This window comes from Pongo pygmaeus, chromosome 14 (genome assembly GCF_028885625.2).
Source record: "Pongo pygmaeus isolate AG05252 chromosome 14, NHGRI_mPonPyg2-v2.0_pri, whole genome shotgun sequence".
Lineage (NCBI taxonomy): Eukaryota > Metazoa > Chordata > Mammalia > Primates > Hominidae > Pongo > Pongo pygmaeus.
Genome location: NC_072387.2, coordinates 57,674,557 through 57,692,065, shown reverse-complemented (window position 1 = coordinate 57,692,065; position 17,509 = coordinate 57,674,557). Strand labels below are relative to the sequence as shown.

General features: G+C 35.6%; 1 protein-coding gene across 3 annotated transcripts in view; it reads right to left on the bottom strand.

Annotated features, from left to right (window-relative positions):
- FNDC3A (fibronectin type III domain containing 3A) overlaps positions 1 to 17,509 on the bottom strand; it is a 224,862-nt gene that overhangs the window by 55,128 nt on the left and 152,225 nt on the right. For all 3 annotated transcript variants that reach the window (XM_054445858.2, XM_054445860.2, XM_054445861.2), the window contains 4 exons: positions 16,929 to 17,166; positions 11,759 to 12,028; positions 9,560 to 9,618; positions 2,385 to 2,542 (listed from right to left, as the gene is read on the bottom strand). In XM_054445858.2, coding sequence (XP_054301833.1) covers positions 2,385 to 2,542; positions 9,560 to 9,618; positions 11,759 to 12,028; positions 16,929 to 17,166 — 725 coding nt within the window. The remainder of the gene's footprint in view (positions 1 to 2,384; positions 2,543 to 9,559; positions 9,619 to 11,758; positions 12,029 to 16,928; positions 17,167 to 17,509) is intronic.

Sequence of the window (17,509 nt, the reverse complement as noted above, 5' to 3'; positions counted from 1 at the left end):
AAACACTTCAGGACATTGATTTAAGCAAAGATTTTATGCTAAGATCCCCAAAGCACAGGCAACAACAAAAAAAGAAAAACAGAGAAATAAACTAAAACTTTGCACAGCAGAGGAAACAACCAACACAGTGAAGACACAACCCTCAGAAAGGGAGAGAGTATTTGCAAACTATTCATCTAACAAAAGACTAATATCCAGAATATACAAGGAATTCAACTCAACAGGAAAAACACAAATAATCCCATTAAAAGTGGACAAAGGACATGAATAGACATTTCTCCAAAGACATACAAATGGCCAACAGGTATATGAAAAAATGCTCTACATCATTAGTCAGGGAAATCCAAATCAAAATTACAATAAGATCCTTTTACCCTAGTTAGAATGGCTACTATTACAAAGAGAAAAAAATAACAGATGCTGGTGAGGATGCAGAGAAAAAAAGCCCTTATACACTGTTGGTGGAATGTTAATTAGTACAACCAATACAGATACAAGTGTGGAGATTTCTCAAAAAATTAAAAATAGAAATATCATACAAATGAGCAATCCCACTACTGGGTATTTTTCCAAATAGGGGAAAAATCAGTACATTGAAGAGATGTGCCTTTCCCACATTTACTGCAGCACTATTGACAAGAGCAAAAATATAGATCAACCTAAGTGTCCATCAATGGATGAATGGATAAAGAAAATGTGGTATATATACACAACAGAATATTATTTGGGTATGTAGCCACAAACCAGCCTATTCTCTACTTTTTTTTTTTTTTTAACTTAAAATTACGATTCCCTATTTCATTTCCTTCCACCAAGTCTCTTCTCCTCTCCACTTGATGGACTTCTTTCCGCTCCCCACCCGTTACCTCCCAGCTACCCTATTTCTCAAATCAAGGCCAGTAAATATGATGAAAAATAAATATGTTTCAAGGATGAAAGTACATTTTAATGAACTGGGCAGTTGCAGTAGCATCCTTAGAGAGAGACCTTAATTCCTGTAGGATATGGGAGATGACTAATGCCCCCCTCATGCTCCCTGGTCAGGCTGCAAATGGAAATAAAGCATTCCTCTTAGTAAGCAGCTATATCTAACTAGAAAACAGTCATTAACATAGTAAGAAACCTTTATGTTGATAGTCCTTTTTCCCCTACCTACCCCTTAGGTAGGTTTACTTGTCTCTCTTAAGAAAAATCAATAGAACACAAGGAAATCTCAATAGAGAGGAAAGAGGAAATTTTTATAACCTTATGTGACTAGATGAGAGGCATCGGAGCAGTTTCACTTTCCTTTCTTCTCCTTGCCAGCTATGTTTTGAAAAAAGATAGCAACAAGGCTGATGGAGCCAGTGTTCTGTGCTAATTGTGATCATTCAAATGATTAACCATCACCTTTACAGTCTTCTTGGTGCTTAAATAATAACTAACCATCAACATTACCCTTTTTCATTAGAATAATCAACTTTTATATGAATATGGACAGAAAAATAATTTATTTCAAAACTGTCAATCATAAATGTCACAACTTTAGCTACTGAATCTTTCTAAGGCTTTGTGGTGCGTAATATACTTTTATTTTTTTCTTGAGACGGAGTCTCACTCTGTCACTCAGGCTGGAGTGCAATGACGCGATCTTGGCTCACTGCAACTGCCACCTCCCAGGTTCAAGTGATTCTCCTGCCTCAGCCTCCTAAGTAGCTGGGACTACAGGCATGTGCCACCACCCCTGGCTAATTTTTATATTTTTAATAAAGACGGGGGTTTCACTGTGTTGGCCAGGCTGGTCTCGAACTCCTGAACTCAGGTGATCCACCCGCCTCAGCCTCCCAAAGTGCTGGGATTTTAGGTGTGAGCCACCGTGCCTGGCTGTGTGTAATATACTTTCAAATCAAGGAAAGAAATATGTAAGTTTTCAAAATATGATTATAAACATACTAACATGCAAGTAAATAACACTGCTACTAAATTCATTTTACAACAGGACAAGAGCTTGTACATGTAAGAATTAAATCCAGTCCTTAGAGGAGCAATGTCATACTTTATGAGTTTACAATCATAAATTGTCCATTTTTGGTCATGGGTTCTACATACTACAACTTATATTTAATGCATTAAGAATACGTGAATACTGAACCATCTATTAGGGAGCCTACTGGGAAAAAAAAGCTGAATGTGGCCAATAAAAGTGATTATTCTGAAGGAGGGTAGACAGAAATGTGTACCAAGCTACATTTGGACCATTTACATTGAAATCACTATCATTAGCCAACTTAAAAGATTGAGAATAAAAGCATGAAGAAGGAAAAATAGAGCAAAATTAGTAATAAGCTCTTTATAATAAACCATTAATTTACACAATGGGAGAAAGCAAAACAACAAATACCTACATATATACACTTTTGTATTTCCCATCTTTTCCAGTACTTGAGATCAGAACTTCATAACCATAGAGCTCTGGTACACTACTTTCATCTGTTTCACCATTAATGAGGCTGGAAGGTGGTGACCAGGTAAGTACTACTGTCCTTGCCTGGATGTCGGAGGCCTGTAAAAATACAACATTTAAAAGTTCTTTAAAACAACTGTAATGTATACAATGAGCAGTGAAATATCTAATGAGGTTTCAAGATTAAATAAAATGTAACTGTTTATACAGATAAAATGGCTCACAAATATAAACCTGCCCATTGCAAATAACTTGTTGTGGGTTCCACAACAAACGAGATGGGTTCCACAAAAGTTTAAAAACCAGGCCATTCAAAACTATTAGCACAGACACCATACATAGTCAAAAGAAAAAAAACGGGATTAAAAAGACCATTGTAACATGTTTAAAAGGGTTCATTTCCTCAGCTTAGAAAATGTTTTTACAACAGGAAGATGACAAAAACTCAAGAGAAAAATGAGCAAAGGATATCGACACCCAAAGATACATAAATATAAATGGACAACATATAAAATGATGTACGTGTGAAACTGCATTCATAAACACCTGTAAATTAAAACAAAATCCCAGTTTTCATCTACTGGATAGGGGAAGATTAAAAAGCTAATACTATATAGTGTTAAAAACTTGGAGAAATGGCACTCTCTAAGTGTGGTATCAGTATATATAAGTTCAATCCTTGTGTATAGCAACTAGTGAATCATTACAAAATGTAAGATGTGTTAACTTTTTGATTGAGAAATTCTACATCCAGGAATTTCTTTTCAGGGTAATATCCTATAAACTTAACATATGTATACAAATATACACACTTAAGAATGTTCATTGCAGCATTATTAATGGCAAAAAACTAGAACAATAGGGCACTGACTACCTAAATGATGGTACATAACACAGCCCATGAACACATTATTCTGCAAGTGTTCAAAAAAGAACATGAGGTGGACATACATGTGCTAACATCTGAAGATTTCCTCAATATACAGGTGCTACGTAACAGAAGAAAAAAGTGAAGCTGGAAAGCAGTACATATACTGTGATTGCAGTTGAGTTAACTTTTATAAAACTGCACAAAAATGTCTGAAAATGTACTGTACAAATGTACCAATTGTTATCTTTGGGGATTTTGTGTATGTGTGGTGAGATGCAGAAAGTTGTGACAGAAAAAAACGTGGTTTCAATTATGTTTTGTATATTTTTATACTACTGGAATAATTTTATGAGTACAAGTTACTTTTGTAAGACAAGACTAATAAAGCGAAAAAAATCTAGAGATTAGATAAGGTTTACAGATTGGTAAGAAAGGTACCAGATTATATGTAGGCATTTATATAAAAGCTTGCTTTAAAATTATATACGTTTAACAACTACCTTAGCATTTCTAAAACCAAACTAATAACCACTAGGATGACAATTACTCCTATCTTGAATTAAAGTAAAATAAGTAATCTCCATAAAATTGTAACATTCTGTCCTTTTCAAAGTTCTTGAAGTCTGAATAAAAAAAACTATTACTATATTTATTTTGCTTCTGTTAAGTCACAGGAAATGTAATACTGTATTCACTGTAATACTGTCTTAAAGTCTTGGTACTGTGTTTCATTTACAATGAACTTAAAAATGATTCTTTGTATGATCCAGTATACAGCTGGCTATTAACCTGAAACTGAGCAGGTTTTTTTTTCTTTTTTAAAACAAACTGCTACTATACATGTATGTATACCCATAAGTGTCTCATGATTTTATGGGATGATAACAGTTGTGTTAAACTTTGAGAACGTGAATAGAACTATGAAGGTGGGTCAGTCAAAAGCATTAACTGGCATCTACTTTATTATTATTATTATTATTATTATTATTATTATTATTAGTGGTAGTAGTAGTAGTAGTAGTAGTAGTAGTAGTAGTAAAGATGGGGTCTTGCTACGTTGCCCAGGATGGTCTCGAGCTCCTGGCCTCAAGCCACCCTCCCACCTCAGCCTCCCAAAGTGTTGGAATTACAGGTGTGAGTCACTATGCCCAGCCTGGCACCTACTTTATGAAGCTTGCTTTATCAGGATCTGTGAGGAGTACAAACAGTAGAGAAAATATTAAATAGGGAAGCACAAGATGTGTCACTAATTTGCCTGGTGATACTGAAGTCTCACCCTCTTAGGGTTCTAGGCCTCATCAACAAAATGAGTGGCTGAGTGAAATGAACTGTTTACCAGAGTTACACAAATAAAGTATTTTTAAAAGTCTTTTATTTGGAAATAAATTTAGGTTTAAAGAAAAGTTGGGAAGACAGTATGGAATCCCTGTCTATCCTTTATCCAGCTTCCCCTAATATTAACATCCTATATAACCATGCATTTTTGTCAAAACTAAGAAATTAATATTGGTAAATACTATTAACTAAGCTTTTAACTAAACTATACTTTTAACTAAACAGACTTCCAGAATACTATGTTGAACTTAGCAAACATAGTTTTAAAAATAAATTTAAAAAATTTTAAAATGCTAATTTCAACTTAAAAAACATTATTATTATTTTTTTATTGAGACAGGGTCTTACTATTGTTGCTTGGGCTGGTTGTGAACTCCTAGGCTCAAGCGATCCTCCTGCCGCGGCCTCCTAAAGCATTGGGATTAGAGGCGTGAGCCACTGCACTGGGCCAATTTCAACTTTTTCAATTTCTGCTTTTCCAGAAAATCTTTTAGTACTAACTCATTCTATTAAAAAGATAACTTATGGCCGGGCATAGGGGCTCATGCCTGTAATCCTAGCACTTTGGGAGGCCGAGGTGGGCAGATCACCTGAGGTTAAGAGTTCAAGACCAGCCTGGCCAACATGGTGGAACCCCATCTCTACTAAAAATACAAAAATTATCTGGGCATGGTGGTGCATGCCTGTAATCCCAGCTACTCAGGAGACTGAGACCCAAGAATCACTTGAACCTGGGAGGCAGAGGTGGCAGCAAGCTGAAATCATGCCACTGCACTCCAGCCCTCCAGCTTGGATGAAAGAGCAAGACTCTGTCTCAAAAAAAAAAAAAAAAAAAAAAAAAAGATATCTTATTACTTGCACATATATGTTAAGTCACAGAAAGTGATTACATTGGGATAAGATGTGAAAACTTCATAAGTGAATTTTGAATTGAATTTTAAAGAACTTGGATGAGATAAAATTTGGTAGAAAGAGGTGGATAATTAATACAGGAATAAGTATTTATATTCCAAAGCTTATAACTGAAATCTGGTAGTCCAAGGCATGTTCATATGTATTTTAAAAATCTTCTAAAAATGCTGTTTTCTGTTGCTGGTTTCAGGTGAATTATAGAGTTGCACAGAAGAAAAAGAGACGGACTCCCACATAGATACCACAAAATTCCTGTGTGAAGACTGAGGTAGTAATTGTGTGTGTATGTATGTGGAGTGGTAGGGGACAGTGGGGAGAGTGGAACCTATAAACTTATAGTGAAATAATAAACCTTGGAGTACTAATCTGGCATGGGGAGAATGAAAGGTAAAGAAGAAATGTAAGATGATACTGTAACACAGGAAAACCTGGATGGGTAAGTGTTTACCGATGGAAACAATGAAAGGAAACAGAAACAAAAGAGATCTAACCCAATTCCTTCTTCATTTTAGAGGAATGAAGAACGTGATAAAATAGTATAGACAAGCAGATTAAGAATTTGGTTTTCTAAAGTTGCTAGTGAAACATTCAAACTTGGGTATTCTTTAGCGTGCCTCAGGAGATACAGTTCTACAGGAACAGATTAGTAATTAGGATTGAAAATATAGATTTGGAAGTAATTTGAACTCTATTTGTATGCTAACGTTAGAAGTAAAATTTGCTCTTATATCCATATCACTTGATTCTTACAACTACCACCTAAAGTAGGCAAAATAGGCTTAACTATCTTCATTTTATGAAAGGAGCATACTCAGAAAGATTAGGTAACTTGTCTGAGGTCACAGAACCATTGACTAGGACCTGAATAATTCAGTTCTTTTCCTACTACTCAATGACCCCACTCTGAATCCACTTCTAGGTGGTAGCTGAAAATAAATATGATTGTGTAAAAATCTGTCTAAGAACTGATAAAGATGGTAACAGGAAAAAATGAAAACAGCTGTTTTAGAAAGTGGCTAGATTATGTACAATATATTTTTTGAGGCAGATTGTGATCCTTGTAAGGTAGTCATCAAAACTACCCTTGAGAAAAACTGTCCATCGGGTTAAATTAAGTATATATCTAGGAAGCTAAACTGTTAAAAGAGTTCAAAGCCATATATATTTCATGAATTTTGACAAAGACTGTAGAAGAAAGAAATGAGAGTATCTAATTTCTGGATTTCCAGAAATATTAAAGTAGAATAAACATAAATGTTTGATCCTTGTCTAGATAAGGGCATCAGGAGGTGAGAGAATAATTCTGAAGATAACTCAAAGGCTGAGCCTAAGGAAACTTGGAGTTAGATAGTACTTCTAGTAACCACAAAAAGGTAAAGGGAAGGGGTAATGATTCTGAAAGCAAAAAGGTAATGAGTAAAAGGCATGACACATTTAATTTTAAGCATTACTGAAATGAAAGGAAATGAAATCCACTGAAATAAATGTCAGTAGATTTTCATAGAAATGAGACTGAGAACAATTTCAAAGAACAAATGAAAAGACAACACTTTCAATATAGTTAATTATTTCATGCATGTGAGGGTATACAATACTGTTATTCTCCATTTTCTGAAAGAAGAAACATTCACAAAGGTCAAGTGACTTGTCATGGGTCACTCAACTCCTAAGTACACAGCTGAGACTGTGAGACTCGTGCATGTACCACATTCTCTCCCCTACACACTGCACTCTGGTCACATGAGTGAGCTTTTCTCTTATTTCCTTTTTTTTTTTGTTCCTCAAATGTGCCATGTCCAGTGCTTTTCAAATGCTGCTCAGTTTGCAGTACTGTTCCCACACTTTCCACCCCTGTCCTCAATGCCCAACCACTACTTTTCCTTCAAATATCAGTACAATAATCCTTCCTTAGGAAAACTTCCCTGATTCCCTGTCAAGGTTTAGTCCTCTTATTACACACTCTGACTGCTCTCTATCTTTTTGTTCTGGCACTTCACAGTTACAATTTAACATTCATTGTGTGATGCTTAGTTTACTAAACTAAGCCTTGTGGCAGAGCCCGTGTCTATCCTTTGCTTTCCATTCTATCTCCAGCTTTAGCACAGCATCTGTCACTTTGTAAGCGGTCAAATATTTATGGAATGAAAAAGTCAATGAACACATTTAATGTAGTGCTCTAAATGAACTAGAGCATGCAAAAACAACCAAACACACAAAAACAAGCGAGCAAAAACCCTGACCCGCACTTTGTAGCTCACAATTAATTTAATCAAAGAGGAATCGGCATTCAAACTATAAACATAAACTAAAACAAAGCAAATAAAACCATCAGCATTACTTTATGATACAGGGCTCACTATCTTATTAAATTACATGTTCTTCCTAATGTTGAGTAAGAAAGTCTTCGAATTGGCTTTAAGATTTACTTTTTGTGTCTGTAAATTATATATATATTTATTTATTTATGAGACAGGTTCTTGCTCTGTCACCCAGGCTGGAGTGAAAAGGCACAATCTTAGTTCACTGCAGCATTGAACTCCTAGGCTCAAGGGATCCTCCCACCTCAGCATCCCAAATATCTGGGACTACTGGTGTGTGCCCCCTTGTCTGTAGTATCTGTATTTGTTTTTTGTAGAGACAAGGTTTCAATATATTACTTAGGCTGGTCTCAAACTCCTGGCCTCAAGTGATCCTCTTGTCTTGGTTTTCCAAAGGAGTGGGAAAGTGTGAGCCACTGCACCTGGCCTGAAAATTATACTTTTAATATATACTACAACAAGTAAATGCTACTAGCATTAGCTATTAAATCACTCAAACATCAATCTTATTAAGGCTACTAAATTCTTTTTCTAGTAAACCCAGTGATATACACTCGGGGTCTTGGAAGGATACTGCCTAAATTTCAGTCATAGCTCTACTACTACTAATTGAAACTCACTGTTGCTTCAGTTTCCTCATTTGTAAAACAGGGAAAATAGTACATACATGGTTGTCACAGGTATTAAATAATGCACATGTGCATTCCAAGCACTCTCAACAGAGACTGATGCTAATCAATTTGTGTTAGCCATTACTATGAAATAATTCTGTGTAAATTTACATTTATTTACACATATATGCTCTATTCTCAAGAGAAAACAGATCAGAATAAAGAAAGCTAGAGCAACCAAATCTATTATTTGGGAGTTGTCAGAAAAAGTAGGACCATAGTAGTCTATTAGATGAGGAACTGGCTTACTCAAACATCCTGAAACATGGCAAGATAAGCTTAAAAAGCCTTTATGGAGATGGTACTAAGAATAATAACTTTTCTAATCTGTTTTCTTAGAAAAACAAAGTATTTTTGGGGTAACTTAGTATAAAACATTTTACCATGGATGTTTCTGAGAGTTGGGAAAGAGTAGTTTGTTTTATGAACCAAAAAATATTATTATCAATCTTAAATTGCCTTATTCTGGCTGAAAAAGTCCTATGGCCTACTTCTTCCACCACATCTTTCTCCCCTTCACTATACTCCAGTGATAATGGTTCTTTCCCTCTGTCCAACTCCCCATGCTTACTTACACCTGTTCTCCCTCTCCCATTCTTTCCACTTTTGCACTTTTTCTCACTTGTCAGAGAAAGCTTCCCTGATTGCTCTATTTAACCTAACAACCTCTCCTACTAATCTCATCATATCATTCCTATTTCTATAACAGCAATCTTGACTATCACACAGAATTCTGTTTGTGCATTTGTTTTTTATTTATTGGCATACAGTAAGGGATCAATAAATATTTGATGAATGAATGACAAAACTATGTAGCTCTTCAAAGAATCAGGTAATGACATAGAAAGATAGCTAAGGCATACCATAGTGAGTGAAAAAAGCTTGTCACAGAATACAGTATGATCCTATTTTCATAAAAAGTTAAAAGAAAAAAACTACATTTTGATGGATGAACATTTTATGCTAATATATTAAATATAAACATCAATAAAATACACAAGATACTTACCACTGGTTTGACAATGTTGGAAAGAAGTGCTTCAAATGCTTTAGTTTCTTCATCTTTTTCTTAAAAAAAAAAAAATTTGAATATTTAAAAAAAAGAACTTAGATGCAATCCCTTCTTCTCCCTAAATATGTATTCTGAAACTAGGTTGGTATTTGAGACTTTTATTTTCTAGTTTTCATTCCCTTTGTTCATACTCAGCAGTTTGTGGCCCTTTAGCATTTATCTACTTTAGTTTTTATTTCTATCTTAACTGTGACTACTAATTATAACACCATTATATAGAGATATATCTATATATATTTAGACATAGCTGTATCTATCTGAACCAAATTTTTCTTATATAAAGTATATTTTTATTCATGGTTGTAAGAATATTCTCTCTGGAAAGTTCTTATTCGTCAATCTCATACCTCTTAATAAAGTGAACTATTTTTTCATGACATGCCTTAGTTATAGTTTCCCAAATTAGAAATATAATTGGCTTGACTGTAACTTATAGCCACCACTGATAGGCAAAAAACTTTAATTCTTCTGAAACATCAGTGCTGAAAACGATGATCAGGAGGTCTCAAATAAATGGGAGAACATTTATGTAAATGTTGTTAATATACAAGTCATGAACAGTTAAGGCATTATTTGAAATTTGTTGGTGAGGAATAGAAATTTTAAGGAAAAGGAAGGTAGGAAGAGTTAACATGGCTTACATTTTGATATTTCCCTCAAAGATGGAAGCATTTTAGTTCCTAGTCATATATTAATTACCTACACTATTTGATAACAAAAATCAATTTAGATAAGCATATTCAAGGACTGATAGAGTTGTGGTTATTGGTGCTTGTGAAATGACATGTTGGTATGGTTCATAGTCATTTCTGATGAAACCTTTAGAACCTGACATGGTCTACCATGCATATCTATGTATTTCTACATACGCATATCTATGTCAAACAGATAATATATTAAGGAAACCTAAAAGAACATACATATAGAAACTACATTAATCAAAGTAAGCAGTAGTTAGAAGCTTAACATTACAATCAAAAGTACTGGGTACTAACTCCACAACTGTAGGCATGTGAAAGACAGGCTGTTAACCCAGCTATATTTTACCTTACAGAGATTGATTCAAGTATATACAAATAATAGTGCTCAAAGTCCATATAGTAGGCTCATGCCTGTAATCTCAGCACACTGGAAGGTCATGGTGGGTGGATTGCTTGAGCCTAGGAGTTGGAGACTGGCCTGGCCAAGATGGTGAAACCCCGTCTCTACTAAAAATACAAAAAGTAGTTGGGCATGGTGGCATGCGCCTGTAGTCCCAGCTACTCAGGAGGCTGAGGCATGAGAATCGCTTCAACACAGGAGGCAGAGGTTGCAGTGAGCTGATATTGCGCCACTGCATTCCAGCCTGGGTGACAGAGCGAGACTTGGTCTCAAAAACAAACAAACAAACAAACAAAAACCAATAAAACAAAGTTCACAGAGTAGAAGTCAGAGGTTAGGGAAGGATCCAAGAGTAACAAGGAGAGTTTAGGAGAAAACAACTTTTGAAGCAAGAAATGAAAAATACTCTATCCTAATTATAGAGTATATAGAGAGATTAGTAAATGATACAACTATTTGCTATCAAGGTTTTACTCAAAAAGAAGGTGGGAGAAATAAAAAGTTTTGATAGGTTGGGGACGGTGGCTCAGACCTATAATTGCAGCACTTTGAGAGGCCAAGATGGGAGGACTGCTTGAGCCCAGGAGTTCGAGACCAGCATGGGCAAAACAGCGAGACCCTGTCTCTACTAAAAATTAAAAAATTAGCTGGGTGTGGTGGTGCATGCCTGTAGTTTCCAGCTGCAGTGATCTATGATCGTGCCACTCCAGCCTGGGTGACAAAGCAAGACCCTGTCTCAAAAAAGAAAAGTTTTGATTAAAAACCAGCAGCATAGCCTTATCAAAGGCCCAGAATCAGAAGAAAGGAATCTGGATTAATGTTATCTGAGTTTTCCTATCAAATAGAAATTTCAGTCAGTAAAATTTATGATATAGATGAAATTACTAATTGAGGCTTTCCAAACTGTCGAAAGCAGCAGCCTGTAACAGTCTATTTGGACCATGACAAAATGACTTAAAGGTTAGAATATACTTTTAGTAGGTTAAATCACGATAGTAGCATCAATGAGAACAGTTCAGTACTTCAAACAGTTACCTTCAATTTCTGTATCAACTTGTGTACCACCCTTCCCCTTCCCAGACTTGATTTTTGCTGATCCTGTGTTTATACCACCAGCATTTTGTCCTTTTATAAGTCCATTATGTTCATTAATGGGAGAAGGGCATTTCTGGGGTGAAGATGGTGGACTGCTCATTTTATCTTTCTGTGTTCCTTGGCGATCCTTCAATTTTTTCTGCAAACGTTCGTATGTTTTACTAGATCGTTCATCTCTAAAATTGGACCTTCCATGTGTAGAGTGAGCATCTAGGAGGAAATAAAAACGAAATGTTAAGAAGATCACTTTCTCCAAATAAGTTTATGCCATGAAAAAAGAACAGAAAATAAATCTATCATATAAAACTTTTATAAAATATTTAAAAGAATTTTGCATAACAAAGCAACCTTTGTGTCTCCATGAACTATTAGAACCAAGCTTTGTGATTTATTCTAATTATATATATATATCTCTCAAGTAAATTTACAGAGAGATTTCTTCTTCTGTTCTCAACTAATTATTAATCTCCATAGAAATAGCTTGGTGGTAACTTATGATTATTGTAGGTGAGGAATGAGACTTGAACTGAGCAGTCCACAGTTCTTTTTCTTTTACTCTTTAGTAACTATTACTTTTCACATCTTTTTGAACCTTAAACACATAAAATAGGTAAAAAGAAAACCACTGCCTGCCTAAATTCCCTTGTGACTCAAAAAAGCAAATCATCACTGAAAAAAAAGTTAGCCAAAAGAAATGATTTAGACTGTCTAACAATAACAATCTACATATAATGTATCTTCAGATACTATAAACTCAAGGTTGTGATTTAGAAGAATCTACTCATTCTAATAAAAGTCACATAGGAACATAATTAAGTCATTGTGCTCAATAAATATTAATTCAATTGTCCCCAGTTTTTTAAATTTAAAATTTGTGACGAGAAAAATATTTTTTAAAAGCCTCAGTAAAAAGTTTTAATTTAGCAGTGCCTTAAGAAAATTAGTACAGTATTTTTAAAATGAGAATTACAAGGATATGTACAATAACATTAGAATGAACGTGGACCTCACACCATATACAAAAATTAATTCAAATGAATCAATGACCCAAATGTAAGAGATTAAACTATAGAACTCTTAGAAGAAAACACGTCTCTATGACCTTGGATTTGGCAATAGTTTCTTAGACGAGACACCAAAAACACAAGCAATCAAAGAAAAAATTAGATTTCATCAGAATTAAAAACTTTTCTGCACCAAAGGATACTACAAGGAAAGTGAAAAAACAACAAGGGAGGAAATCATATATCTGATAAGGAAATTGTATCCAGAATATATACACTCTTACCTTTCAACAATAAAAAGACAAATATCCCACTCATTTAAAAAATGGGTGAAGAATTCAAATAGACATTTCTCCAAAGAAAATATATGAATGGGGCTGGGCGCAGTGGCTCATGCCTGTAATCCCAGCACTTTGGGAGGCTGAGGCAGGTGGATCACAAGGTCAGGAGTTCAAGACCGGCCTGGCCAAGATGATGAAACCGCATCTCTACTAAAAATACAAAAAATTAGCCAGGCGTGGTGGCGCACACCTGTAATCCCAGCTACTCATGAGGCTGAGGCAGGAGAATTGTTTGAACCTGGGAGGCAGAGGTTGCAGTGAGCCAAGATCATGCCATTGCACTCCAGCTTGGGCAATAAGAGTGAAACTCCATCTCAAAAAAAAAAAAAAAGGAAAAGAAAATATACAAATGGCCAATAAGCACATGAAAAGATGATCAACATTAGTAGCATTAGGGAAAAGCAAATCAAAACCATAATGAGAGAGAAATTTATTCAGGATGCCTATAATCAAAAGACAGACAATAATAAGTTTTGGCAAAGAAATTGGAACCCTCATACATTGCTGGTAGGAAGGTAAAATGGTGTAGTCACTGTGGAAAATTAATATAGAATTAACATATGACCCAGCAATTCCACTCTGAGGCACATACCTGGAAGAAGTGAAAATATGTCAACACAAAAACTTGTACACAAATGGTCACAGCAGTATTATTCATAGACAAAAAGTGAAAACAACCCAAAGGTCCATCAGCTAATGAGTGATAAAATGTTGTGTATCTACAGAATGCAATATTATTGCAGCCATAAAAAGGAATGAACTACTATTATATGTGAGAACATGAACTTTGAAAACATGACATTAAGTGAAAAAAAACTAGACACAGTCTACATACTGTATGAACATTTTAATGAAATTTTCATATGAAATACTTATATGTATATTTATATGAAGTCTAGAACAGGCAAACCCATACAGACAGAAAGTAGATCATGGGATGTGAAGGAACAGAGAGTTGGGACTGACTGTTAATACGTACAGTTTCTTTTTTGGGATGATAGAAATGTTCTGGAATTAGACAGTGGTAGTTAATACAGTACATACTGAATATAGAAAACACTGAATTGCATATGTTGCACAATACAGTAATATATTAAAAACCACTGAAGTGTAAAATGATGAACTGTTATCTAAATTATATCTCGACAAAAAGTTAAGAAAAATAGCAACTGCAATCAATTAGATCAATTAGTACATATTTTAAAATGCTTTATTTTATCTATTATTCAAAATAATAAAGCCACCATGGAGGAGAAAAAAGAATATATTATAGTAGAAAGAGAAGGAACTTAATCATTGAATAGATCTGAGAGGGTTAAAATTCTGAGGAATTAACTAGCAGTGTGGCCTTGCAGAAATTACTTAACATTTCTGAGCCTCAGTTTCCTCATTTGAATTTTGCAGAATTTATTGAAGATTAAGTGAGATAATACATGTGTGAGCATAGTGCCTAGCAAGGTTCAGGCTCACTAATGGTACTGCTAACAGTGAAATGCTGGATCAGATTCCACTTTGAGAATCCATAGGAATTGTGCATGGAAAGGGCATCATGGAGGTATAGTTATTGGTTAGAAAACTAGTACTGTCAGTAATTAGCATCTAGTGGTAGAATCTTTGGCTTATAACCTCAAGCACGATATGACTCCTCCCTTTTACCACTGGGTAGCTAATTTGTGGATTTGTGCCCTTCACTTTCCTTCACATCAATGTAGATCACATCCATGTGTTCTAATGCATATCCCTACAGAATAACAAGGGGTTTTAACAATGCAAAATAGTAATAATTGTAATATTAGTTTTTTCTTATAGTTTTCTCAGATTATAAGAAAAAATTAATATTTTTAAAACTAAGTCATAATTAGCAGTAAACAAAAATAGAATGAGACTAATCTGCAGTATAAACTTTTGGTACTCAAAAGTATGTTCCTTGGAGCACAGCAGGAACATCTCCTAGGGGCTTGTTAGAAATGCAGAATCTCAAGCACTACCCAGAGCTACTGAACCAATTTGCATTACTTGGCCAACAGAAATAAGTTTGACAAATACATATGGTATGTACAATATATCCACTATTTACACGCTGTGTTGTGTAATTTCAATTTTGTATTTGGAGTTATTTCTTCTGCAAATGTACTGAGCATAAGTGACAGGCAATGCTAAGTGCAGGGAAACAATAGTGATTAAAACAGATTAGTTCTTAGGGAGTTGATAGTCAAATAAGGGAGACAGCCATACAAATACACAATGACAAAAAAGAAATTGTGTTAAGTTCTGTGAAAGATACAAACAAAGTTCAGTGCTAGAGACTGACAAGGTAAGATCAGGAAGGTCTCTCTGAAAACTGAAATCTAAAGGTTAAAGGAAATACACAGAAAACGCAGAGAGAACACCATGTACACAGGGACCGAGGCAAGAAAGAACTTGGAGGTTTTGAAAAACTGAAGAAATAAGGGGACTAAGGGGAAGCAATGGGACAAGGAAGTCAGGGGCCACAGGGCAAGAACACTGCAAGAGCAGTTTGCAACCAGAGCTAATTTTGGTTCCTAGGGATCATTTGGAAATGTCTGGAGATATTTTTAGATGTCAGAATATTTAAAATGCTGTGTTGGAGTGGTGTGCTACAACCGTGCTACACAATGGCAGTTAGTGGGTAGAGGCCAAGGATGCCTTTAAACATCCTACAATGCAGAGTTTTGTCCTCTACAATGAAGACTTATCTGTCCTAAAACATCAATAGTGACATGTTTGAGAAACCCTAGTCTAGGGGAAGGGTTTAGGATTTTATTCTAATTGCAATGGGAATCACTGAAATAGTTTAAACAGAACAGTCTGATTAATATTTGAAAATAATTACTGTGGCTGAGAATTGATTATTGGGGACAAGAATGGAAACAAAACCAACTGGAAGGCCATTGTTGCAGTTGTCCTGGCAAGAGCTGATGGTGGATGGATTTGAGTGGCAGTGGGAAAGTAGTAAAAAAATTTCAGAAAATTCTGAAAATAAAACTGATACTAATTGATGTAAGGGTTGGAAAAGGAGAAATCAAATTTGACCATCTGGCTTTCATCTGAGCAAACTAAGTGACCAGTGGACCACCTACTGAGATGAAGGGATGGAAAAAAAGCAAGTCGTGGGGGTCCACATTTGACATTTCTGTTTAGAAATATTCTGAAATGCAAGAGACATCCATGTGAAGTTATCAGGAAGGCAGTCAGGAATAAGTCTGGCACTGTTTAAGGCAGTGTTTAAAGCTATGGGACATAATAAGGTATTATTTTGTGTTTATGTTTGGTAGCCTACATATTTATTAACTTTATTTATTAACTTTCCCCAAATTTATTAACTCCCTGAGGGCAGAGGTTATGGCTTATCCTGTTTTTTCAATCCCTCACAGAGCTTAGCAACTTTGTGTAGTGGCATCACAGCCGATAGGATTTAACAATGACATGGTTATTCCTGGCTGAAAATTTTCTTAGTGCCTAGATTGCAGGCCAGAGGAAAAGACCTCTTATTTGAATGTGGCACCACTAAGTAGTGCTGCATGATATAAGTTACTTCCCTTCTTCGATTTTTCTGTTTACTTACCTGCCTTGAAGGGTGATTATGAGGATGAAGCACCTAATATAGTACTTGAGTAAAAGAAAAATGCCTGTTATATCATTACCATTTGCTGTTTTTTAATGTGATATGATAATGGCATCTATTATATCCAAGCGAAGAATATCCAACTCACAATAACAGTGGAATACTTTTAGATGTCTTACCTACATCTCCATAGACTTGTGAAGACTGATACTGTGGCATATACTGTGTTGTCATGTCTCCAGCTCCAGTCACGGGTGAGTACATATGACGTGGTGGAGGGGGCATCATGGTTGGGACAGGAATGAAACCAGGCAGAGGAGGATGTGGAGAACGGTGGAGAACTGTGTGACCACCAGGGTGAAACTCTGGTGCCTGAGGGACCACGACAACTCTTCGAACACCATTGTCTTCAATAACCTACAAAATGAACATTAGATTAAAATTTCTTCCATAGAATATAAGCAATTCTTTTAAAAATGTTAAGAGTAGGGCGGGCATGGTAGCTCATGCCTCTAATCCCAGCACTTTGGGAGGCCGAGGCAGGTGGATCACCTAGGGTCAGGAGTTCGAGAACAGCCTGGCCAACATGGCAAAACCCCGTCTCTACTAAAAATACAAAAATTAGCTGGGCATGGTGGCCCATGCCTGTAATCCCAGCTACTGGGGAGGCTGAGGCAGGAGAATTGCTTGAACCTGGGAGGTGGAGGTTGCAGTGAGCCAAGATAGCGCCATTGTACTCTAGCCTGGGCAACAGAGCAAG